The sequence below is a fragment of the Lichenostomus cassidix genome, chromosome 8, assembly GCF_008360975.1.
Source record: "Lichenostomus cassidix isolate B80296 chromosome 8, HeHo_3.0, whole genome shotgun sequence".
In the NCBI taxonomy this organism is placed as follows: Eukaryota; Metazoa; Chordata; class Aves; order Passeriformes; family Meliphagidae; genus Lichenostomus; species Lichenostomus cassidix.
Genome location: NC_139489.1, coordinates 29,331,123 through 29,357,642, shown reverse-complemented (window position 1 = coordinate 29,357,642; position 26,520 = coordinate 29,331,123). Strand labels below are relative to the sequence as shown.

Sequence of the window (26,520 nt, the reverse complement as noted above, 5' to 3'; positions counted from 1 at the left end):
AAGAATAAAAGGAGGGACAAGACTTTTAGGAGGAGTGGGAATAAAAGCTTTAAATGTATATGGAGTTCCAGAGGAAACAAAATATTGTCAAATGCCTGTGACAAGACAGCCCAGAGTATCTGAGATACGTGCAGAACTTGCTGGGCAGGAGAGAGGTGTCGTGAGAAAGAGCTCTGGGGGATGCAGCCTGCTGCGAGTGGTCCATGGGATCCCAGGAGGAGCATCTGTTTTGGGACCAGCAGTTGCTCTGTAATTAGAGAGCAGCATCAGCTCTAAAAACAATCATTTTGATATTCTCCTTCAGATGGAAACTTGGGTTTTTGAAGTGGAGTCTTGTTTTTTATAAGCAAGGATAAAACAGGCAGCTCTTTCCTCATTGGCAGTCATTGGACAGTAACAATTTTTAGCTGCAAATTACAGAATGGGGCAGATTCAGACAGAAGCACAAAAGGCGAAAAGTACTTTATTTCCTTCCCAATCTTCTAAACTAGCGTACAAATTTTATTCTTTTTAACTGAGATGAACTAGAAGAAGGAATTAAACAACTTAACTCTTTACTCCACCTCAGCTAATACTTTACAACTGTCCAGGATAAATAAATACGGAAGGACTTGTGGACTTTTTGTGTTGGAAGGGACCTGTAAAGGTCAGCTGGTCCATGCTTTGCCCACACTCAGTGTGGCAGTACAGGAGTGTGGTGGGAAGGGTTTATACTATCAAGCCCACATCGGTTGGATGCTTCCATGCTACCAAATTGCATTAAAAACTGTTAAATTCCAGCCCTAAGCAGGCACGAAGAGATGATCAAGGTGAAGTTAGAAATGCTCAGAATTAGGAAGCAAGAATACAACTGAAATATCTGTGCATATGAAGGAGACTCCAGTGGACCTCGTGAGGGTGGTACCTGCTATGGCAGGACCAGGACTGCTCCCTCTGGGGTACCCCGACCTCGCTGCCCTCCCTGCCCTGCCCACAGCCCCCACCCTGATAATCTCCAGGTGTTCCTGCCATAGAGCATTTCCACAATGACCTCGGAGTGCCTGTGCTTAGCTCTCACTCTGGCATCATGTCAAAACCTTACTGTAGAGCATGTCAGAAGGAACCCAGACATTTTTTTTTTCAATAGATGAATCTTTAGCAAACTATGAAAATCATTTTATTGGAGAAGAAGAAAAAAAGTTGTTCCTCTTGCTACAGGGCTTTCTTCCTGCAAGTTTCAAAGGCCTGCTGTGAATAACAGTGTCAAAGCTTCCAAGCTGCAAGGCTTTTTATAGTGGAAAGTGTGAGGCAACAAAAATAAATATCAGTTTCCACTGTTACAAAATAAAGACTTTGCTTTAGGTTGTACCTTAAAAGCCATGTTCAAGGATATGTTTTTTGGGACACAGAAGTAGGTACCCCAGAGGGTTATTTTTTCATAGAGGCACTGGGTTTGTGCTTTCTTGTTCACAGTGAACTGGGAAATAATTTCATACAAAGAACACGGTGGCTTTCTTGATGATGCAAAACATAACAGGAATTTGTCTTCATAAAGGACTATAGGCAATCCTTAAATTCAAATGCTGCCAATCCTTAGGATGTTCGAAATACATATTCCTATTTAATGGCGTGAGTGCATCTCTCCTTCCATGATTTGTGAGTATTTTTGACAAACCTGGTCCTAGTTTTCTGCTAGCAGAGTTACAGATGAGGCAAGTTTTCCATGGTTTGGGGTTTTATTGCAAATGCTTCTCACAGCTCTGGTTATGTGCTTCCTTCTCATGACATCAGTGCTGAAGGGGAGAAAGAATGTAAACATCTGTTTTTTATAATTCAATCCAAGGACTATAACTTGATTAGGATAAGCAATGTTACATGATTTATTTTCCAGTCACAATAATGCGCAGTTTTAGCAGAAATTTGAAGATTAGTAAAATAAGGATGGAAACTAATAAGGTAAATCCTGCTTCACGGTCTACCTTTCCGAGCTGCACCGAGCTCTGTGCAAAGGCTGGGCTTTCCCTCCCACCTGGTGTTTAAAATGATGTCTTGCTGCTCCCCGGAGGGCAGGATGCAGCCCATGGAAAGGAGGCTTGCAATAGCAGCACTGAGGTGAGCTGGAGCAACAGGAATGAGGCTCCTGGTTCTCTATGGAGCCCTTCTGTGTGGCATTGGGTCAGGACTGAGTTTTCCAAAGATGCCTGCTGGGACATTGCTGCATATCTAAATAACTAAGGCGGCCTGAAATATAGAACCTTTAATCTCTTCCATCGCCTGAGCAGGGTTAAAACACCACTCTGCACACTTTCTTTTCTTTGTTTTCCAGGCTTTTTCTCGCAAGAGAGACTGCCAGTGCCTGAAGCCATGGTCCTGGTCACAGTCTGGATTTTTCCTACTCCCTTTCCATTATTAAATTTAAGAATATGCTCATGGGCACTGAGGAGGGCTTCAGTAGTAGTTGTGAATGTGTAACTGAAACCAAGGGACAGCCAGGGCAGCAGCACATGTCAGAGTGATTTCGGTCTTGCATCACATATCCAATAACAAAACACTAAAAATCATTGAATTCCAGCATGGAATTGGGTTGGAAGAGACCATAAAGCTCATCCCATTCCACCCCATGCCATGGGCAGGGACACCTTCCAATATCTCAAGCCCCAGTGTCCAGCCTGGCCTTGGACACTTCCAGGAGCCCAGGGGCAGCACAGCTTCTCTGGGCACCCTGTGCCAGGGCCTCCCCACCCTCCCAGGGAGGAGTTTCATCCCAATATCACATCTAACCCTGCTCTTTTGGGACGAGCTTGAGCCAGCACCGCTGCCCTCACCGGCGGCAGGTGCGCGCATAGACGCTGGGCCGTGAGGGGCAGGACCTGCCGGAGGGAGCGGCCGCGGCGGAACCCCAAGTGAGGGAGGAGCCCTGTCGTGAGGAGGGACCCCCCAAGTGAGGGCGGAACCCCGAGGTGAGGGCAGAGACCCTGAGGTAAGGACGGCGACCCCTAAGTGAGACGGGGACCCCAGGTGAGGCAGGGACCTCGAGCAGAAGGCAAGGGCCACGGCGGGCCACGGGAGGCGGGACGGGGGCGGGCGCAGCTCAGTCCACAGCCGGTGCTCCCGGGGCGGCAGCCGCAGCTCCATCCCCAGCTCCGGCCGGCAGCAGCAGCCCCGCAGCACGGCCGCGCCTCAGCCCTGTCCCTCGGGGCGGCGCTGCCCCAGCCCTGCCCGGTGGGGAAGGCGGAGCGGGGCTGCAGCCGCGCGCAGACAAAAGCGGCGGCCCTTCCTTCGCCGCGCCTGAGGGGAGCGGGCGGTGGGCGACGGGCTGTGCTCCCCGTGCTCGGTCCCTGCTCCCCTCGGTCTGTCCCCGTTCTTGCCGGTCGGTATCCGTTCTTCTCGGTCTGTCCCCACGCTCTCCGCGGTCCGTCCCGGTCTGTCCCCGCGCTCTCCCCGGTCCGTCCTCTTATTCCCTGCCCGAGTGTCCCCAGTGTCCTTCCCGGCCGCCGCGGGTCCCGGCGCGATGGCTGTCGGCGGGAGCCCCGGGGCGCTGGGCACGGTGCTGCTGCTGCTGCTCGCCCTGAGCGCCCGCGCCGTGCCCGAGCCCGAGGCGGTGCCCGAGGGAGCCTCCACCCTGGCCTTCGTCTTCGATGTGACTGGCTCCATGTACGATGACCTGGTGCAAGTTATCGAGGGCGCATCCAAGATCCTGGAGACGTCGCTGAAGAGACCCAAGCGGCCGCTGTACAACTTCGCGCTGGTGCCGTTCCATGACCCAGGTAGGGCATTCCCGGGGGGCCGAGCGGGACCCGGGCCGGGGCGGGCAGCAGGGCGCTCCCGAGGGCTGGCAAAAGGTTGGGTTTCCTGCGCTTACAGAGACTGGAGCCTAGTCCCATCCTAGTCTTTCTTGCTGCACGCGTTTCTCTGCCAACGGCGAGTAACACTTTGTGACCTCTACCTCCCTATCTCCCTAAAGAGCTTCCCAAAGCCTTCAGGATAGACTGGAGTGGGCTCCAAGTGTGCTGTGTGCACCAAAGAGTAACTTAGGGGATCAAATACTCCATTTAATAGTTCTGATACAGCTGAAGTGGCTTCAGTGACCCGCACATGTTGTAGTAATGGTGCTACTGAGGTGTTTTTCAATCCACTTCTATGGGAGTGCACTTAAGAACACGCATAAAGCAGTTGCACTTTTCCTCTTGTCTTATTGTCCCATGTTTACATTCAGAAACTTGCAGTGAAATGATCCAGAAGCTGTACATTGTGGGTTTTTTTTGTTTGGGGTCTTACATCTTTCCTTCATCTTGCCTTTTTCCCTCCCTTCCTCTGTACATCGTGCATTCCTCTCTTTTAGCATCTGTTTTTTGTTCCCTTCCTATCCCTTTTCTCTGGCTTTCTTCCTCTTTCCTTGTCAAATTCTTCTGTTGACTTGAAGAGGAAATAGGAACAGGATACCCCGGGCTGGTGATGTGTGCTGTACTGTGCAGTACACAGTAAACTCCCTTTAAAAAAAAAGAATCAGAAAGTGGGATAAAGCCCTAGAAAATTACCTTTTGGCTCTAGTTCCCATAGAATATCTCAGGGTATGATATTCACAAAGCCATTGCTTAAAGAGTTCCATTTTTGCAGGGATGTCAGAAAATAAAAGTGGACATCCTTCTATTTCCCCCATCACAGATACTTCTGCTTACAAGATATGTGTTTGCTACTGGTACAAATACCTTAAACAAAATGCTTAGAAAATTAGAGGGAAACTTTTCTTTGTAAATTTAAATTTTGCTGCTTTGCCATGTCCAAGCTTGTATAGGTTCTTTCTTTTTCTTACAAAGAGTCCTTCATTGTAGTATCAGAGTGTTATATTGCAAAAGGGTTCTTACTGTTCCACCTTTGGTGGCATTTTCTTTTTTCTTGAACCTCTTTCCCCCCTCCTCTTTACTCCCTCCCTCCCCATTTTTGGGGGGGTTATTTTAATGAACAAGCCTATATGGAACTTAAAAGGCATCATGGCACAGAAATAAGACAGAAGGAAAAGATTTTGGTTAAGTGTAGAACCCAGAACTCTTTTATATCCTTCTGGAAAATAAAGTTGATAGATCTCTTTAGAGATCTTTTTCCATGGAATGGCCAGAAGATCGAGAGGATGAGTTGGGAATATTTTGGTTTGATTTTTCTCTCCATAATAGCACATGTTCAATTCTGTGAGCAGAAAGGGATTCAGTCTAAGAGTTGATAGTTCTCTTTTTCTGAGTGATTGGGTAACTATTCTAACACAAAAGCAAGAAGATGTTGTGTGGTGCACTTTTAGTGTGCAGGTTTGTGTGGTGGCCTTTTGTTCATGTGCATCCTCAGTAGAAAGAAGTCCCAGCTTTCTCTCACAGGTATCCCTGTGCTTAGTTTTCATTACAGGCCACTTTCAGCTCCTCTGTTTCAATAGCTCCTTTTGTCTTTCTCATCACATATGTTTCCATCAAGTTTTTCTTCTGCACATTTTTATCTTTTCAGTCCTTTCCTCTGTCTTCCTCATGTTCTTGCTTCCACTGCCTCTCCAGGGTCTTTGCTTGTGTTTCAGCCCTTCTCCTTTGACCCTGCTTTGCTGTACCACCCCTCCTTGCTCTGTAAAAACTTCACCAGCAACAAATCCACTGCCACCTTCCCATGCTTGAGTCACATTTTCCCACTCATTAACTCCTTGCTTCCTTGCCTTCTCCCCCCTTTCCTCACTTTCCACAGGAGATCCGTTTCCTTGGCAAATGTTAGACCTCATTCAGTGGAGTAACTGAACCAAACCTGCAGAGAGCTGACCTGTACAGCACAGAGTTGCTGGCAAATGTGCCGTGGTGTATCCTGTTACACCTCTCTGTGTGGAAGCCCAACCTCCCTGAGGGGGTCTTACTTCTTAGTGCGATGGATAACTTGTGAGGGCACTTTGGAAGTGGAGGATGGACAATTGCCAACTTCATTTTGTCTTAGTTTCTGAGAGCTCTCTCTCTGGTCTTTCTTAGAATTAGAAAAACGCACCACAGGCCAATGTCTTGAATTTTATGGATGTGTAAGTTTCAAATGACTGCTGGTCATCTGTACCTTACATCTGCTGATGACCAAGCTAAGGCACTTAAAAGGAAATGCAAGAAGTGCTGTAGTGACCACTTCAACCTCTTTTTTTTTTTTTTTTTGGAATCTATAGAGAAGTAACTTTACTCAAAAACCTCATAAAATACTGCTTGGCAAGTATTTCACAGCATCCAGTTCGTTTACCTGGTGGTGTTCTTTCTGAAGATTGCTCAGCTGAATAAACGAGCATGAAGCTATTTTATTTCACAAGTTGTGTTGTTATTCACTCAATTTTTATTCCAAAAAAGAGCTTTATATGTAGCTGCCCCACAGGCAGATTTTCTGGATGCTGTTGTTAGGTGCTGTGGTCCCTGGGGCAGATGGGACTCTACAGGGGATACAAATGTAGCTGGGGCTCAGGTCCAAGGAGCTTGTCTTTGTATGAAGGTAACAACGTAGTCCCAACAGAATATGGGATAACTCAATAGTAACTTGAAGTGCTGGATTATTAGTGCTGCATTGAGGCACTGGAGCTTGCCCAGGGAAGGGGCTGGAGCACCAGGAGCAGCTGGGGAGGCTCAGCCTGGAGAAGAGGAGGCTCAGGGGGACCTTCTAGCTCTCCATAACTCCCTGGCAAGAGGAGGCAGCTGGGGGGTGGGGGCAGCTGTGGTTGGGTCGGGCTCTGCTCCCAGGGAACAGGGACAGGATGAAAGGGAACGGCCTCAAACTGTGTCAGGGGAGGGTCAGGTTGGGTGTTAGGAAAGGTTTTTTCCACAGAAAGGGCTGTAAAGCATTGGCAAAGGCTGCCCAGGGCAGTCGTGTAGTCCCCATCCCTGCAGGTGTTCAAAACCATGTGGATGTGGCACTTGGGGACAAGGTTTAGTGGTGGACGTGGTGGGCTGATGGTTGGACTTGATGATGTAAAAGGTCTTTTCCAACCTGAATGATTCTGTGTTTCCATGACTGTGATGTGCCAATGCACTATGGTGTGTGATGATAGATTTAAATGTAGTGTTTTCCCTACTGCAGTGGCATTTTGGTAAAACAGGAATACAAGTATATTTTTAGTATCAAACCTGAGTCTTTTTGCCACAGAATTATGACCTATGGAAAAAATTTGTCACGGCTTTCACATTCCTATACCACGTACCCTCTAGTGGGATGCAGAGAGTTCAGTTTTGGAAAAAAAGTTTTGTTTTGGATTCTACTTTGTGAGTAAGCATGTGCAGTGCTTTAACAGATTACAGTGAATATTTTTATTGTGGGTTTTCAATGCCTAAACATGATCACAGAAGTTTTGTAGATAGTGAAAAGGACTGTTGACTAAGAAATCTCTTGCCAGACTTGTGTTCAAGGGAGAAACTGGTGTGGGGGACAGAAAATTGTGCCAAATTTAGGAAGAGCTGGCACAGGAAAATTTTGAACTTGAGCTAAAGCTGAAGATCAGCAAATGCTTTTGTAGTTGCGTGTTGTGGGTCCTGATGTCCTACTAACTCCCATTGTATCCTGTGGAAATGGGATTGGACTTGGAATGTCTTTATTTAACATCTGTGGCCAGCTTTGCTATTTTTTCTTTATGCCATTAAGGAATTTTGGAATGGAAAATAAGCCTGAGAGGACAAATTCATCCCTAGTATTTTTCTGTAAAGCTAATGGAATTATACCAGTCATAACTCAACTCAGTGTGATTTAATCAAGCATTCCTTTAGTGTAAATGGCTATTCTATAGACCAAACTCTAGTAATTAAAACAGAAATGAAGGGAATACATAACCTCTAGACTTCTTAGGAAGGCAGAGGGTGGTGTTTGCCTGTTCATATTCTGCATGTCTGCAGAACTCTGAGCATCTTCTAACCGTTTTCTTACAAATCAGATAGAAAACACTGTGTGAGAAAAGGGGAAACAGTAATAATGCTTAGTTCAGATGGGAAAGTAGTGTTGAACTGAAGTCATACAGTAAATGTATAGGAGAACTAGGAATACATTTTTTTTTCCTCTATCCCACTTCTCTTTTTGAGAGAATAAAGCTTTTTTTCTATCTTGAATTTATGCACATAGTTAAACACATAGTTATGTTTAACTAGAGTCTCCTTTATTTAACAGACTAGCAGTGTTGTGTCCATAACATGGTTAGGCTGCTGAGCCACATCCTAGTTTGGATCAAGTTCAGGAGGTCATATGAAAAGTCTGGGAACTTTGGGTTTTGCAGGTTTGATAGCTTTTTTTGGAAGTTATAATGAAGAAATAATGCTTTTTCCAGAGGAGGAATTCTATGAAATTAGAATTAGGCTATTAATGGAGTTAAAGTTTTTCATACTTCCTGACGGAAAAAGTACTGTGGTTATGCAGATGGATAGTGAAGGGAGCAGGGAAGGCACCCCTGTGTCCTTGCTGTACCCACAGCTGGATGGTATCACAGATGGTGTCATTGCCTCTTTCTCTCACATCCAGTCTCCTGATAGTCCTTCTCCCACGTGCTGCCCTGTGCTCTTGCCTTCTTCTGTCACTGGAGGTCCTTGGCCTTGGGCTTTACTCTCAGATTTATGGGTGTCTAAACTTCTCAGGCAGAGGCTGAATGGTATAAATCAGTCGGAGAAGCTGAAGAATGGCCCTTCTGGTATAGCCTGATGAGGAGAAGGTTATTGTTTTCAGCACTCCCTCCGCTTCTTTTGCGGTGGGGAGGAAGTGCTTCAACATGGTGTTAGTTTTACTAAAGAACAGGAACATGGCTGTGGAGAAATGCGTGGCAGTGGTTTTCAAAGCAGGGAGAGCAAGTTTAAGGGAAATATGGTATTTTGGACTGGTGTCTTGAGTTTGCCCACACTACTGAAGTGGTGCGTGTGCAGGGGATGGGGGCAACACAAGAAAAGATTGGTGTCAGAAAAGCTGTGGCTGCCCATGGGTCCCTGGAAGTGTCCAAGGCTAGGTTGGATGGGGCTTGGAGCAGCCTGGGATAGTGGAAGGTGTCCCTGCCCATGGCAGGGGGTAGAATGAGATGGTATTTGGGGTCCCTTCCAATCCAAACTAGTCTGGAATGGAATTCTATAATTCTATGATTGTAATGAAAAGAGAGACAGCAGAGAGAGAGAGAGAGAGGAATACAGCCCTTTTCCTGCCTACCTTCTGGAGGGCTCCTTACCTTCCTTAGTGGGTAAAAATGATTAAAACTGTTTGAAAACTGTCTACTATTTGAACTAGACAAATTATTAGGTTGCCCAGGAGAAATAAACTGCTTATCAGTGAAGTTTCTGTGGGCAAATATTTTGTGAAAACTGGATACCTGTCAATATCCCATGGTCTTTATAGGATAGATAGAGAAGAATTGCCTCAATTCTCTTTGTTAAGAGTAAGGTCAGAGGCCAAGACAATTATGCTGTCCTCTTAATTCAAGTAGTTGTCTTATTTGAGAGTTGAGTGGCTTTTATATTGCTACCAAAATCAAAAGTGGGAAAAAAATTTGCTAATTTAGGAAGTCTGATCTCCTTTTTTCTTTGGATGGATCACAGAATAGCAGGTTAAAGCTGTCACAGCCGATCTTTCAGAGCAGTGTTTTTTGGTGGCTCAAATTTGTGTGCCCATCTAACAACTCAAGGATGTGCTTGGGGTTTTTTGGAGGCTGGTTTGTTTTGGACTTAGATACGCAGTGACAGCAATAATGAGTGCATGTCCAAATTCTGAGTTTTTCCTTGATGTTTTAGAAGATGCAGTGTAAATGTACAACTGTTCAGTGCTGTCTTGGTGTGTTTGAGGACAATGATAAGCAGACCTGGGCATAATAACTTGGAATTCTGCCCTTTTGCACCAGAACTGATGAAGTGTTGCCATTAATATTTCACTGGTGACAATACCAGTGGGAAATACTGCTTCCCTAAAGCTCAAATACTGCTCTATGTTGTTACCACTCCCAAGTGTCATTGTTGCTGTCACCAGGTGAGTGGCTGTCACCAATGCTGTGTAAGTGAACAGCTCTGAGCTGATAAGGACGAAGTCTAAAGCAACTGCAGACATTTTCCATCTCTGTGGCTTCTGGGATAACTGTACTGACTGGGTGGGAAAGGAGTGTTTGAAACCTTATTGTCACCCTTAATGGAGACATTGTGCTATCTGTAAAATGAATTCCCTGTGATTACATGGATGTTTTCTTGTTCCTCTAGAAGGATTTATCTGGGGTGCCTCTAAAAGTAGCTCTTTATATAGATTGCAGAAGATAGTAAGTATTGCCAATGCCAGAAGCTCCAAAATCTGTGAGGCAGCCAAAATGTTGTGACATGATCCAAGACATCATGTTAGAACATCACTTACAACTTATTTTTCTGCTGTCTTAACTCTGCCTGTCCAGACCAGAAGGTATGCACAAGGGTGAATTTCCCCTCTGATTCTTGAATCCTTCTGGCAAGGGAAAGGATTATTATCCCTGTTTTATTTGAAGATACAGCAGAGATTCTTTTCCTTGGGAAAAAATTGATAATGCCTCAAATACATAATTATTTTCTGCTTTGAATTACAAATTTTTCATGTTACATTTGAAATTGTTGCCTACAGAACTTAGAAGCTACTTGTATTTTGCTTTGCTCTCCTCAGCTCCAAGTGGTGATAATTCCAAGGAAAGCTCTGCAGCTCATTAGCACTGTATTCCAGTGATATTCTCTCCCTATAATCACTACTGATGTTGATCAGGTGAGCCTTGCTGTTAGCAGTGTGCACCTTTTCCCTAGAGCTTCTGGAGTTTGCATAGAGGATACTTCACCCCTTGTGCTCCAGGAAGGAGTCACAATGCCCTTGCAAACTCAACTTTTGGGTAGGTGACAATTCAGAGAGAGATCTTCTCCCAGTTCCTTAACCAGTTTTTAAACAAAGAAACTTGCCCCATTCACCTTCCTCTTTCCCGCACCGTGAATTTATCTCTGAGGAGTTACAGCAGCTTGTGTTTCACACAATCACATGGAGAAGGCCAGTTAATCCTATTAATGGTGGTAATTGTTTAATACAAGGCTGCACTGGCTACGAGTCTTGATGGTATGGAAAGTGCTGTGGTATGGAAACAGAGCAATTTCTGCTGCTGTATGCATCTCCTGAATTGGTTTAAATGCACACAAATTGAATTCCTACTACTGTATAAAAAGCAGATATCTGATGCAGTTCCTCAAGTGCTTTTGAGCTATGAATAAGCTGTCCCTCCCTGAGACTGACCTTTTTCATCTGGAGAAAACAATTATTTACTGAGAATGCATGGTAATGAAGTGAATTAAGAGCCATGAATATTGCATACATCTTTATCTCACTTTAACTGAGGCAATAGTGTTCATGGTAAAGGGAATTGCTGCAGAAATGTGGGAGGGAAGTTGACAAGGAGGCCAGTCAGAGAGTATTTGCCTCTTGAAAGACCAAGCTTGCTCTTTTCATGTGCCAGTGCTAGAGGAAAACTAAGGAAAAGCCATGTCTTTGGGGTGGGAAATTAAAATAATAGAATTGTTAAGAGAGGTTAATTGTTAAGAGGTTGGATGAGATCTCTAAGATCAGAGAGTCCAACCACTAATCCAACACTGCCATTTCACCACTAAGCCATGTCCCCAAGTGCCATATTGGCATGTCTTTTGAACACCTGCTGGGATGGTGACTCCACTGTCCCAGGCAGCCCCTTCCAGTGCCTGACCACCTGTTTGATGAAGAAATTTTTCCTAATATCCAATCTTAACCTTCTCAGGAGCACCTTGAGGCTTTTTCCTCTCATTCTGTCCCTTCTTCCCTGGGAGCAGAGCCTGGCAACTCCCCTGGCTGCCCCCTCCTGTCACGGAGTTGTGCAGAGCCAGAAGGTCCCCCTGAGCCTCCTTTTGTCCAGGCTGAGCTCCTTTCCCAGCTCCCTCAGCTGCTCCTGGAGCTCCAGTCCCTTCCCAGCTCTGTTCCCTTCTCTGGACATTAATTAATCAATTGTGAATGCCTTTACTGAAGAGAGTGAAGTTGAGTTCTCAGGGGAGAATGAAAGGAAAGAACCACCCAAGAACTGAAAACTGGTGAAACTGAGACTGTAATCCTTAATCCTTGCTCTGTGTGCTGCACTGCCTTCCAGCAGTACTGACATGAGGCCATGCCCAGCTTCTGAAAGCTCAGTATTGTGTGATGCAAAGGTGGGCTGTGTTACTGGCAGAAGGTGAGCAGTACCTGTCCTACATAAGTGTCATGGAGTTATGGGACTCCCTGTGCTGGTACAAATTGTGTTTGAGCTTTTTTTAACCCGTGGGTAACAAAAGGGGTTTATATTGGGTTGGTGATTTGTTCAATGCATCATGCAGTGTTCATTCTGCATCCTGCTGGACCAACTTGTTAGAAACCTCAGCGCTATTTCCACTGTATTGTGAAAACAGGCTCCCCAGGGAATGGTCACATTCCCAAGGCTGCCAGAGCTCCAGGAGCATTTGGACAATGGTCTCAGGCACAGGGTGGGATTGTTGGGGTGTCCTCTGTGGGGCCAGGGGTTGGACTGGATGATCCTGGTGGATCCCAACCAACTCAGGATATTGCATGATTCTATGACTTGAAGTCCCTGTCATCTTTTTTCTGACTTGTGCCTTATCCTTTGTGTGTGTATCAGAGGCTGCTTGGAATTTATACTAGTGTGGATTCTATTCAGTCAGTGGAGGATCTGGATAAACTGGATTAAGGACTGTGGAAAAGGAGCAGATATTTTATTTAGTTAATGGACTTTGAATCTGGCCTAAAGCATGACAGTTCCTTTAGACAGAGAACCCTCAGATGCCAGTTGGTATATATTTTCCAAGCAATGATTTGATTGTTGGCATATGCTGTGGCTTTAGTTTTGAAGGAGACACATGCATCAGAGGAAATATTGGGAACATATGTTTTTCAGTTTGCAAATGGCAAAACAGTTTCTCTGTTGAAAGAGAGTGATGGTGTTACTTGATTGGCTCACCATGGCTGGGTAATCAGCATCCTAGAAGAAATAGGATGGATTTAATGAAATGTGCTCTGGGCTGGTTGCTTTTTGTGCTTTGTTACTCCAGCCAAGGAGAATGTTTTACCTCTCACTTACATTGTTGAACATAATGTGTTTTTTATAACTGTTGCCGGTGTTTAGGATTTCCTATTTGAGGTGTGCTGCTCTGAGATCTGATTTATGAGGTCCTTCAGTGATACCGGCAGTGAATTCATGCTTGGCAGTTGTTGTTGGGTGAACTCTAGGTCCAAGAGTTGCATTTTGCAAAAGAGTAGTTTGCAGTGTTGCATTTTTAAGGGGGATCAGAGTGGTGTAGGTCAGGCATATCCCCTTTTGGTCTATGGTTAAACTTCTTTTGTTGCCTTTTGAAGAACATGTGCAACCTATTCTTTGGTAACTGGTTTTGCCAGAGGAGAAGCACAATGACTTCATGTTCCTGAAGAACTTGGGTGGGATCATGTTACATCAAGATACATGAAGCCATGGCACTGAGGACAGGATTAATCCCATTTCACTTCAGGCACTTAACTGAAGACTCTCAGCTGAGAGGCTCATGACCCAAAGGCTCTTTCTGTAAATCACAAAATGAAACTGGTGCCTTAAGGAGCAATTAATCCCCTGTCAATCTTTAAATACCCTTTACAGATCTCACTTGCTTTCACTGGCTGTTGTAGGGAGAGCAAAGGTTAGCTCAATCAAAGCCCTGAATTTAGAAAGTGTGAAGTTAATTGAGAGGCTTATTGCTTTCGAACATTCTGCACTGGGCTGACTGTCCAAATAAAATTCCTGAGGTATGTTTCACACATAGGTTTTCATCCTGCCACATAGATCCCAAAGGCTCTTGGGGGGAATAGGTTATTGCCACACAGTGATGCAACTGGCTCCCATCAGCAGCTGAAGAAGGTCCCTGTTTGGGCAGCCCCAGCACACCCTGAGGGCTCCTGTGACCCGGCTTTGCCAAGGGCCTTGGTGCATGTCTGACCACGGGGCCAGTGAGAATGTCGTGCACCTCCTTTGCCCTCTCCACAGATTATTGGCAGGGTTTGAACTTTGGGCTTTCAGAGACCCCTTCGGTGTCAGCTAAAGGAGTAGCACTGGCAGCTCCAAGCGGATAATCCCGTGGGACAATCCGCAGGCCGGGGCTGGGATGCACCTTGTGCTGTGTCCTGTGAATGTGAACAGGTTGTGTGTGTTCATGCAGCGATGTGAGCACATTGTTCTGTATCCCTGTACTCCTCCATCTTTGTTTTCTTTGGCACCCTTGGTGCTCCTCTTCACTGTGTGCACTTTGCCAAACTGTAGCTCTTCTCCTAAAACATTCCTAGCCACAGATTTCAGTCTGCAAGGCATTACTGGTGAGATATATGCATTTTTGCAAATTACATATTCCCAGACAGCGAGCCAGCATGCAGCAAACATCACAAACAACCAGAGAGAACTGAAAGGTTTGAATTTATTCTCAGTGATGTGTCCCTGGTAGCAGGCTCATCCATTCTGTCTGGAATAGTGGCTTCCTTACCATTTGCTCTTGGGAATATGCCAGTATCTGTGCGATACAGGTACAATGAATGAGTATTATGCAGCTTTAAAAGCCAATTTCATGTAGTCTGATATGTAGTAGAGCCAAATTCCCAATATCAACTTTATAGGATAAATTACAACCAGCAGAGCTTGCTCAGCAATGAGAGGTAACCAAAGCAGAACAGGACTCCAGTTCTCAGCCTGGAAAAACGCTGCTGAAGTGGAGTGAGTGGGGGTGGGTTTGCAGCATGGAAATGAAGGAATGTCTTGTGTTGCTGTAGTCCCTGCTAAATGTCTGGGCTGTTTGCTTGGGATAGCAGCTCTGAGCTGTGACTGTAGGTTACTGCTGGACTCCTGCCAGCTTGTTTAAATTAGATTCCTAGCCTGGGGACTGGGGGGGGATCAGCAGGAAGCCATTGTAATTTTCATGCCTTGGACACCAGTGTATTTTCATGAGCTGAAGTGAAGTGTCTCTGGGGATGCTGAATATCTCTGAAACATTTCCTGAGTTCTCTTAAGCTCTGCAATGGTATGTCCAAGTCTGTTTTCCAAAGGATGGAGCTTTTTGTTTAGTTAGTGAGGTCTTAGTTAGTTCACTGGAGTACTATGCATTTGCTGTTGGAACTTAGTGAGAAACAGAAGAAGAGGAGGAAAGCTGTGCAGGAAAAATGAAGTGCCCTGCCTTAGAACAGCTAGGAGTACTGTAGTTTCTTTTATGCTTCCATATTAATTTGTATTTCTGTTTACTAAAATCCTCACGAGATTGTGACTTCAAGCTACTGTGTCAGAGGTTTTTAGGCTGTGAACAGGGGAAATACATGGTTTTAGGTAAAAGAGCAATAGCTGGAGCACCCAAGCAGCGAATCTGTGATTCTGCCCACCTTTGGGCAGATCCTTTCCCATTTCTGTTACCTCCACCAACACAATAGTGGGGTGGTTTTAATTAGAGATCTTTAGCATCCCTGTGCACACTAATTGCTGTCGTGTACCAGAGTCTGAGTACCAGAAGCGCAGCAACAACCCAGGGCGTGGCACAGGGTACGCCAAGTCCCTGGTGATGCCCTGGTACTTAGCTGAAATAAAACGTGGTGGGCACTGCCTGGGGTAACATTTTGGCTGCTCTCCAAATGCTCTACAGCATTTGGAAAACGTAACAAGGTGCTTAAGCAGTGGTGCTTGGCCAGGATTGTTTACTCCTGATTTAACAACATATTACTTAAACCCCTTCATCTCAGTGTGTTAGGCCATTTCAGATTGTCTGTGTGGTTGGCTTTGTTGTTTGTTTTTTTTTTTTCCTTTGGTATCTTGGGTTTTTTGTTTGTTTTGTTTTGGTCATGTCTTTCCCTTTTCAAATTTTACGTAAGCTGAATCAAAACACAGGGAGTTCATGTGACTTACCCCTGAGTCACAGTTCTCTGTGTTAACCACAAACCCACAAATCACTTTTTTCTTCCTGAAATGTTTATTCTTTCTTTTCATTTCTTTCCTAGTCTGTCTGACTCCTCATCTTTTTATCTTCTTTGTCTCTGCATTCAGCCCATCCCTTCCTCAAAATTTCCATTGACCCTTTTCTCTCAGAGTTTCTGTGTCCTTTCTCAGCACTCCCCTCCTCTTTCTCAAGATTTCTGGGCAGTCTGGAGTTTTTTTTTGCATATGCACACTGGATCCTGGTGGTAAAATGTGCTGGTGCTAAAGACAGTATATTCTTTAATCTGAAAGAAGTGCTGAATCACCCATGAAAAGATTTGTGCAGGAGAACACAATCATGGAATGGCTTGGGTTGGAGGGGACTTAAAAAACCATCTAGATCCAACTCTCTGCCGTGAGCAGAAACACCTTCCACTAGTCCAGATTGCTCAAAGCCCCCCTGATTCTGTCACCCCATGCCTTGTCCCAAGTACCAAGTCCCTCTCCAGATCTCCTGGATCCCCTTTAGGCACTGGAAGGGGCTGTTAGGTCTCCCCAGAGCCTTCTCTTCTCCAGGTGAATCCCAGCTCTCCTAGCCTGGCTCCAGAGCAGAGGGGCTCCAGCCCTGGGAGCATCTCCATGGCCTCCTCAGACTCTCTCCAGGAGGTCCATATCTTCTCTGTGCAGAGTCCTTGACCAGAGCAGAGTTGAGGGGGAGAACCCCCTCTCTTGACCTGCTGTGTGATGTTTGTGTCAGCCTGAATGAGGGGATAGCAAGGACACATCTCATTCCCACTTCACGTGTTGGCCATGGGAAGGAGTGTGTTTGTAGGGTGTGTTCTGGGTCAAAATTGGACTAACTGACCGTGATATTTTTCTCTCTGAAACTGGGCTGAATCTGTTGACTTACGCTTTCTTAAAGTTGTAACTGTAGTGGACAAAATAATTACCGTTCAGCACTGCTTCCTGCTTCCCACTTCAAGGGTGTGCAGTTTTCTGATGCCCAGCCATGGGTGCTGCTTGCAAACCCGGATTCATTCCCAAATAGTCCAGGTTAGCAGAGGCTGCAGAAGCTCTTTGAGCCTGGGAACTTGGTTAGAGTGTGCATAAGCCACTCTGAGGCTGAGCAGAGGCGGTGATGGCGTATGTTGGGGTGGTTCTGGCCGGCAGGGCTGGCAGTGGGCTACGCTGGCAGAGCTGCAGCGGGAAGGGAGGGAGCATCCCTAGTGCTAATGAACTGGAGGGATTGAGTTACATGGCATTTGTGTGACAGGATGAATGTGGGCAGTCTCTCTGAATGCTGACAAGGGGGGAAAAATGTGGCTCTTTGTGTGTCGAGCTTTGTTCTCAAATATTCCTGCTGTGGCTTATGCATAGGGTGTGAAAAGTGGGGATCGTGTCATTGCTGTAAAACATTGGCCCTTTCTCTACCCTCCAAAGTTGATTTGAGTGTCATTCTGTCACCTAAAGTGAGCCATGGTGTAGGGAGGTGAAAATGAATGTTGGCTAAATGACTTTTTAAAGAGCTGACAGTTTTGCCACATCAAGCAAGTCTTTTAGTGCCTTGGTGGTTTGGCACAGCCACCGATGTGGTCTGTACCTGTGGCTGGACATTGCTTAGAGGGAAGGCACAGAAATACTCCCCAGGCTAGTGGTGTATTTAGGGTATGGAGCTGAAGCTGCAGCTTAGCAAGTGGTAAGAGTCTGAATTCCTTTCTGGAAAGGACCCAAGGGAAGCAACTGAAGAGATGCTGTTGCATTCTTGCTCCATGAGGATGAGTCTTGGTTCATCTCAAACGGTCTTTTTCACAAAACAAGCAAATAAGAAAAGCCCTGAATAAGTGAAGCATGTTTTGAATTAACTCATTAATTTATATAAATCTTGCTTAGAGGTAGATTTGAAGTGCATAAAACCTTCCGCTCTGTACAGAATTTTGGCTGTGGGTATTTATGGAATGACTCAAGCCCATCTCACCTTGTGTTGTAGCTACGTACCATTAAACACTTGCTTAGTTACTTGCAATGAAATGTCTCATTGTGTAGATATAAAAGCCTTTTTTCCCACTTCGATATTCTGACTCTGAACAGGTTTTGATCTCAGTTAACATGGAGTAAATCCAGAGTAATTCCATTACAGTCAGTGATGTTAGTTTGGATTTACACCAGTATAACTGAGCTCAGAGTCTGGCTTTGGTTGTCTGCCATCTTAATTTGCTAAATATTACATCTTTCCCAAAGATCCTTTCTCATCATGTCTTCAGACCTTGCTGGCTCCTCCTACTTTACCAAATTCCAAGAGTAACAAGATAGGTGAAGTTTACTTGATGAAAGATTGTTTAAGCAGGGTCTGGTTTTTATTAGCTCAGCTGGTTTTAATTTTTTCGGCCCTGTTTGAAGTCTGATTATGCTCAGGCTGGGATCTGGATCCATCCTGCTTTTCCTACTTGACTCAATTTTGTCCATTAGAAGTGTGGTGTTTTAAATTACAGGGTGCTCCCCGACATTATCATTCAATAAGAATTATATGCCTCAGTGATGTTTCAAAGCAGTTTTTAACTCCAAAGATCAGAAAAAAGGAAAAAAAGAGTGCCTTAAGGCATTACTGCTAATCAGCAACATAACGTGTTTGGAACAGCTCAGTAAAGGTGAGATGTGACTTTGGAGAAGGAAATGAATTAAATTTTTCCTGCTTTTGTTGATACTTCTGTTGTAGAAGTGTACACTGAACTTTCTTACAGAGTATTTTAATTTACCATGTGTGAGAGACATATGGAATTTAATCTAGGGTATTCTGTTAGTTAAACTGGGTTTATTATTCAGGTTCTCAGTTTGGACAGTTTTATCTGTGTTTATGTAGTTTAGATGGACAGTGGGGTCTTGGTCCTCGTAATCGTTCCAGAAATTAATCCATAACATTTGTCTTAATGCCCTTGCAGTTGGGCTTATGCTGGTACAGTATTGCTACATTCATATGATGATAAGTAATCCTGCCCAGGATATCCAGCCCCAGCTCTAGGGATAAAGGGATAGGAAGTGGGAAACACCACCGCCTTCAGTTTGGAGAGCTCAGACACAAACTCTGTAGTTAAGCAAAACACTTTGGAATGTTTTTATATATATTCTGTTGATTTTGATACTCTTTTCACATACCCTGAAGTGTTTTCCTGATAGATGCCTGAAGATTTGCCTCTGGCAGCAATGGGAGTATATAGCAGAATTGGTGGTTTAAACCTGACCCATCCTGCCTTAATCATTTGGATGCAGTTTTGTATTGCAGACACCTGAACAAGAGCTTCAAGAGAGGCTGGATCACTATCCATGTCTGTACCTGAATGATTTCTGAATTCCATGGAATGACAGTCTTCACTGTCACCTTTCCAGTGAGCAGTTGGTACAGGCTGTTGTTTAAAGAGTTAGTGATGCCCAATCTTTGTTCCTTGGCATTCATGTTCAGGAAAATGGGGAGACCTGAGAGCCCTTTCCAGTGCCTAAAGGGGCTCCAGGAGAGCTGGAGAGGGACTTCGGACAAGGGCCTAGAGGACAGGACAAGGGGGAATGTCTTCCCACTGCCAGAGGGCAGGGATAGATGGGATATTGGGAAGGAATTGTTCCCTGAGAGGTGGGGAGGCCCTGGCACAGGGTGCCCAGAGAAGCTGTGTCAGCCCCTGGATCCCTGCAAATGTCCAAGGCCAGGCTAGACACTGGGGCTTGGAGCAGCCTGGGATAGTGGAAGGTGTCCCTGCCCATGGCAGGGGGTGGAGTTAGATGGCCTTTAAGGTCCCTTCCAAACCCAAACCATTCTGTGATTCCATGCCACTCACTGGTGCTTCCTCAGTGACTGCACTTGGCTGCAGCAGCTCAGGAGTTAGCACTCACCCTTCACTCGTGTTGACCTGACCACTTCAGATATCCAGTGTGAGCAGTCAGACTGTGTTTGAAAGCACCTGCACATTCCGAGAGCGGGTCTTCTTCCACACACAATGCCAACCCTGAGAAAAAATGCTTTGGATTGACCTACACAAACAGTGCAAGTCAGGTGGTAACATTGGTTTTTGGAGCTTGATGGCTTTATGGCCACAGATCCAAACCACTGAGGAGAAATCTTTGTGCTCTGCACTGTATAAACAGGGTGAACAATTCAGTGAAAACAATCATCATGGTAAATGCTTCCATTTTTAAACTGTAATCATTCTTTTAGAGTAACTTTGACAATTATTTAGCAATCGATTAATTAATTTCCATGTGAGTGTTCCATGTTTTTCCAGTAGTCAGCTGAGTACATTCCAGTCTGTTTGAACTAGGCGAGATGGAAGGTGAAACTGGGAAACACAAGGTTCAAGACAAATGAGTTAGTCCAAATTAATTTCTGTCTAAACATAAATAGTGGCATTATTTCAAATAAATTTTACAAGAGGAGTGAACGGAAACAAGGTTTTGCCTAATGTATTCCTGTTTAGCTGATTAGGGTAAAAAAGTTAAAGTTCCCATCCTCTTTCCCTCCTCCCTCCCTGTTCCCATCTGCTTTTTGAGTTAGTTTGGAGCATGCTTGCATTTTTACACTAGTAAAGCTCAGTGGAGTTTTATAACCCGCAGATAATATTTAATGTTTCCCTTCCTTTCACAGCTTCCTAAAAACTTCTGAGCACAGGAACTTGCATCGAGAGCAGAAATATTCTCATGCCTATTTTCCTTCTCCCAAAGCCTGTAGCTCCCGAGGTCCCGTTGTGCTGAGGCTTGCAGTGCTCCTGTGGGCTGTGCTGTGCCTGTGGGTCAGTGTCGGGGCAGCAGGAGGTGATAGAGATCTGCACAGCTGCGATTCTGCTGCTGGGCAGACAGGGCTGGGCAAAGCTGCCTGGATTAGCAGCTCCCTGGTTAAGCTCTCTGGATCCTGCTGGAATGAGCTGCTGGAGTTCTTGCTTGCACAGAGGAGTTGGCAAAAGGCAGCGTGGTTGTAAGGGAGCTGCTGCGCACAGGGAACAAATGCCAGATGTGGGACTCATTGGTGGCATCTGGGCATGGCTGCGGGCCGAGTGCCAGGCCAGACCTTGTGACACACATGGACCTGTGCTGATTTTTTGGGCTGGGCAGCTTGGTCTTGGTGGAAGGTGTCTCTGCCTTCCCTGTCTTGTCAGGGGGTGGGAATGAGGTGACCTTTAAGGTCCTTTCCAAACCAAAGCATTCCATGGTGGCATCCTCAGTTACCAGCTGCAGCAGCTCAAATTTGCCCTTGAAATTAGTGTTTTGTAAGACACTTCCAGAGTCTTAATTTTGAGTTTGTCCTGAGCCAAACCTGTAGGGAGTAAGGACATGGCACTGTAGTACTGCTGGTGGTCAACAAAGGCTCTTGCCTGAGCTGCTTATGGGATGGGAGACGGTAACAGCTATAGCTGACAGCCTGGTTGTTTTTTTGCTGTGGAGTCCAAAGCACTGATGGTCTCTTCAGCTTTAATCCATGCAATTTATCAAATCCTTCTGTTTTTATTTTTTCTGTGCAGACATCAGAAATGTCATAGAATTATAGACTCATAGAATCCCACAACAGTTTGTGTTGGAAGGGACCTTAAAGCCCATCCAGTGCCACCCCCTGCCATGAGCAGGGACACTTTCCACTATCCCGGGTTGCTCTAAGCCATATCCAAGCTGGCCTTGGACATTTCCAGGGATGGGGCAGCCACAACCTCTCAGGGCAAATCCTTTAGCTTACTAGGGCAGCTCATCTGCTTCAAAAACTTCTCATGCCTTTGAGGGTCTAGTAGGAGTCTGAAGGATGATGAAGAAAGGGCCTGATGAGCTTTCGGGATTCTGAGTCCTGCATGGAGCCAGATCACACTGAGACATTAACATGCTCTGAGATCTTGGCTGAGCTGCTGGTGATGAACACCCTGAGCTGCTGTTTCACAGCTGGAGAAGCAACCTGGAATTCTTTCTGAATGAGTGCATGGCTCTTCCAGCTTTGGGTCTCTTCTGGTCTTTCCCCAGTTGACGTTTAAATCTATATTGTTGTATAAGACAGGAGGAAACAGCTTCGAGTTGCTCCAGGGGATCTTTAGATTGATACTAGGAAAATTTCTTCACTCAAAGGGTTGACAAGCATTAATGTCACCATCCCTGGAGGGATTTAAAAGCCGTGTGGATGTGTCACTTGTGGACATGGGTAGTGCTGGCCTTGGCAGTGCTGGGGAAATGGTTTGACTCAATGATCTTAGAGGGCTTTTCCAACCTAAATGATTTGATGATGCTCTTCAAAAAGGTGTTTTGCTGTCTGACTGAGATGGGATTTTTATATGCCAAGTGACTGTGGGCAGAAATGATGCTTAGACATGGACTGGGGCATTTGTTTACATGCCATAGAGCTTACCAGTCAGTGAATGTGCTGATTCCCTTTCCAAAGTGATAAATGAATGTGTGTGTCTTGCAGCCAGACCCTCAGCAGCCAGGAGTGGGAGACTTCCATGCAACAGGATTCATTTAACAAATAGTCATTCTCAGGGCCTGTGTGACTACTGTGGCTACAAGTTCTGGTTTTTGGTTCTTCCAGCAGATTGAAACCATGAGTGCAGTGCTTCAGAGGGGGAGAAGAGCCTCTGTGTAGATGGTTCCCAGTAGCCCAGCTTGATGGGCTGCAGCCTGTCCCGGTGAGGGACAGAGCCCTGTGTGCACTGCTGGGCCAGGCTCAGAGGTGGGAAGAACCAGAGGCAAGGCATTCCCATATCTTTGGTGTGAGACCACTGTCACCACCAAGCTATTCTGGCAATGTGGAGACACTGCTCAGCCTGGTCTGACTCCCTTCCCCTTATCCCAGGTTGTGGTGAGCATTCCAGTTTCTGAGCCTCAGTTCTCTAGACTTCTGCAAGAAGTTTATCCCTTACTTGAATGGTTTCTGCTTAAAAATGTTTTCCTTGGTGCCATTTAGAAAATGACACAATTACAAATGATACAGACAAAAGTGAAGGGTTGGGAGAGAGCTGCTTCCAGCTGACTTGCCAGTTCCCAAAGTAAACAGTGCTCTAATGAAGGTTTTGAGAGGCTTATCTGGCCATGAAAAACTTGCTATATCTTTCTTTTTAAATTGGCATTTAAATCCAAACCACGTATTTTTAAAAATAGAACTAAAATGTTTCAGTATTCTCTTCTGCCTCGGTTGGCTGTGTCAGATAAGCTATTTTGCAGTCTTATTTTCTGCTTCTTTTCCCCACTGCCTTCATGTATAATAGAGTCCTGCAACAGGCCCAGTTAGAGGGGACCTCAAAAAAATATTCTGGTCCGACCTCTCAAACGGACCCTCACCAGGAGTAAGAAATGTGTCTGATAGGTAGAAATAGAAAATGAACTATTTACAGTCTTCACTGTTTAGATTAGTAATAGATTTTTAAAAGGACCAAAAAGTCCACAGTAACCTGGAACTCCAGTAATGGCCCTTCTCTGAACATCCTTAAATGGATGTTTTAACTTCAGCTAATTGATGCCTCTTTATTCACAGGGTATTTGAGGCATCATTGGGCCCTTGTTAGAGCACTAGGAATCATATTCCCAACTGGATACTGTCAGAGTGAATAAATGGTGTATACAGACAGTGTTATCTGCTGTAACATTCCATGTTCTGTCAGCTGCACATGGATTAGTTCTGTGAAGTGGAGACTTAGCTGGAATGATGCACAGAGATTTGAATTTACAGTTGTAATGCCTGAAAGGGCATGGTTGGGGTTTCTAATGGTTTTATTCTGGTAATCCTTTAGCAATTCACTTTATAGTGGAATACTTGGAGGGGGGAGCTGGGGCCCATTCTAACTGAAATCAATAAAAACTCTGTCAGTTACTTGGAAAGAAGGCAGATGCGTTTTTAGTATTAAAAGGGAAAAAGAGAATATTTTAGGTACAGAGTAACCTCATGCATAATATCTGAATTTTGTACTGAATGTGACAATTCTTTCTCCCAGCAGCTGGCCTCAGATTACTTGATTTTTGTTATGTTTGGAAATCTCCATTCACAAAGGATAGCAGTTGGATATAGCCTAAAGCCTTTTGTAGTATCAAAATGATGTTCATGCACGTGTATGTGTATAGGCACACATGGGTCATCTCCAAGAACCTTGGTTTTATTCTCCTAGAATTTTCAAAATAAAACCTTTTTCTTTCTTCTTTGTGTTTTATTCAGAGACAGGGAGCTTGATATGAAAACTGAGGAGACTATTTAGTAGTATTTGGATTATGCAAGTGTAGGTAGGTCTGTGATCAGTGTCTCACTATCTTTTCCCTTTGTTTAGGGCTAATTGAGTAATTACGTAGTTTGCTGATACTTTGCTGAACAAAATTTAATTAATGGTTCGAGGAATTTTTGCTCAGTCTTTACCTTTTTGTGTTTCTTTTAGAGAACAAAGTCTAAAACTTACACACTGTGTTTGAGCTTCATATCCAACAGTGGTGTTTTGTCCCGGGCCATGTAACTCCCTTTGGCCAAAGGAACCTCCAGAGACCCATTCAAATCTAATACATCACAGTGCATCCATGGTTTGGATGGAGATACAGCGAGGGGGCAATGGGGATGGAGCATCTCTCCTATTGGGAGAAGCTGAGAACATTGGGATTGGTCATCCTGGAGATGAAAAGCTTCAGAGTGACCTAACTGGGGCCTTGCAGTACCTGAGAGCATTTACAAGAGATGGAGGGACAGGACACAGGGAATGGCTTCCCACTGCCAGAGGGCAGGGATAGATGGGATATTGGGAAGGAGGGGTGAGGAGACCCTGGCACAGGGTGCCCAGAGAAGCTGTGTCTGCCCCTGGATCCCTGCAAGTGTCCAAGGCCAGGTTGGACACTGGGGCTTGGAGCAGCCTGGGATAGTGAAAATGTCCCTGCCTAAGGGATGGAACTATATAAACTTTAAGATCCCTTCCCACCTAAGCCTATGATGATTTAAAATAAAATTGTCTTTTACCATGTGAAAGGAAACACACAATATAAGCTTGTTAAAGAACAGGATAGGGTTATTATGGGAACATACTCTGGAAGTCCTTGTGTTCCCATGGTCTCTTGGCAGTTTTAAGCACTGATGGATTAGTGCCATGGTCTCCATAAAGCTTGTTAGGAGAATGGCTCCTTGAAGAAAACACTGACTGCTGCTTTATTAATAACTGGGGGGTAATTACCCCTGTTAAGTACCATTCCTGCCTCAGAGCTTTGGTGTGTGCTACATAATGGGGATGGAGAATGTTTCCCCTCATCCCAGACTGAGCAGTACTGGTTATCCTGCTCCCAGGACGCTCAGGTTGCTGGTGGTGACTTTATTTGCTTACAGGGTCTGCTTTTGTGTAGCTGTGGGCGCTGAGTGCATTAGTAATTCCATATCCTTTGGGAAAGCAATGCAGCTGCACTTTCAGCAGGAAAGAGCCAGTTGCTTTTTCAGTTTGCTGATGTCTCAAGATCAAAAAGCTGACTTGGCTTCAGTAAGGTAGCTCTCTCCAAGGATCTTCCAAGTCTCTTTGAAGGAAGTAATCTGGGAATATAATCTTCCAAGCAGCAGAAGCTTTTAATTAGCCACTGTAATTGGATTCATCTATCCTGGAAAATAAAAAAAGTGGTGACTCCTTTTTTGCCAGTGAACCTCTCAATCCATGTTATGGTGAGGTACATTAGGGGACACGGTGGGAGCCTGAGTTGCTCCTGGGTTGGGAGCACGAAGAAAGAGAAACAGCTTTATGGATGAGGCTGTGGTACCCTGCAGTGCCAGGAGGCTCCCGATGGTGGAGCTCGGATATTCCTGGCCGGCAGTGGTGTGGGCAGCAGCTGAAAATCAATCGTGCTAGATGTCGCAGTAAAAAAGTTCACTTTGTAATACAATATTAAGTGTAAATTGTGAATTAAAAATTGGGGTTTAAATCTTTCTCGATTTGACTTCAGCATGGTAAGGTAATTAATCACAAAGCAGCACTGTGAAATGGGTAGTTGCATTCATTCCTGCTCAATTCCTCAGTGCATGTTCCTTATCCAGTGCCATTACAAGTGTAGAAGGAGCAGTGCCAAAATACACAGACCCAGAGATGAGACAGAAATAGACCTGGACTGAACTGGAGTTCAGTCTGGAGAAAGAATTTAAAGAGCATTAAGAACTGAGTTTTACTCTGTTCGGCCTGTTGTTAACAAGGGGAAATAAACACAAACAGAAAGTGAGCTGATGACTTTCTCAGATGTTTAGTGGGAGCTGAGAGCGTGGGCCAGCCGTGGGGTCCGGCGCTGCTCCTAGGCTGGACAGTGAGGAAGCTGTGGCTGTGGTCCTGACCAGCTGTTTGTCCTTTACTGTAGGCTGAGCAAAGCAAATTGCTCAAGGCTTTTCCTCCTTGTGTCTGCTGGTGCCTTTTGTTGTTGGAAAAGCCAAGCAGCCCCATGAATGCCTGCAGCAGTGGCACTGCTGGACGGACAGTCACAAACCCCAAAGCTCTGGGCACAGAGGAGATGCAGGGAGCACAGACTGCAGTCCTGGACGTACTCAGTGCTGGGATGTTGCTCAAGCTCCAGGCTTGGATGTCAGGGACCACCTAGGTGTAGGAGCTTCCCATAATCTCTGTGGCTCGCTCAGGCCCTGGCCCCTCTCGGGGCCTGTCAGCCGAGTTGCCAGCCGAGGCTGC

At 45.3% G+C, this 26,520-nt stretch overlaps 1 protein-coding gene across 1 annotated transcript in view; it reads left to right on the top strand.

The window, feature by feature from the left end:
* The first annotated feature begins 3,043 nt into the window (after positions 1-3,043).
* Positions 3,044-26,520, top strand: part of HMCN1 (hemicentin 1) — a 167,435-nt gene continuing 143,958 nt past the window's right edge. The window contains exon 1 of the mRNA XM_085068685.1: positions 3,044-3,746. Coding sequence (XP_084924811.1) covers positions 3,491-3,746 — 256 coding nt within the window. The 5' untranslated portion in view covers positions 3,044-3,490. The remainder of the gene's footprint in view (positions 3,747-26,520) is intronic.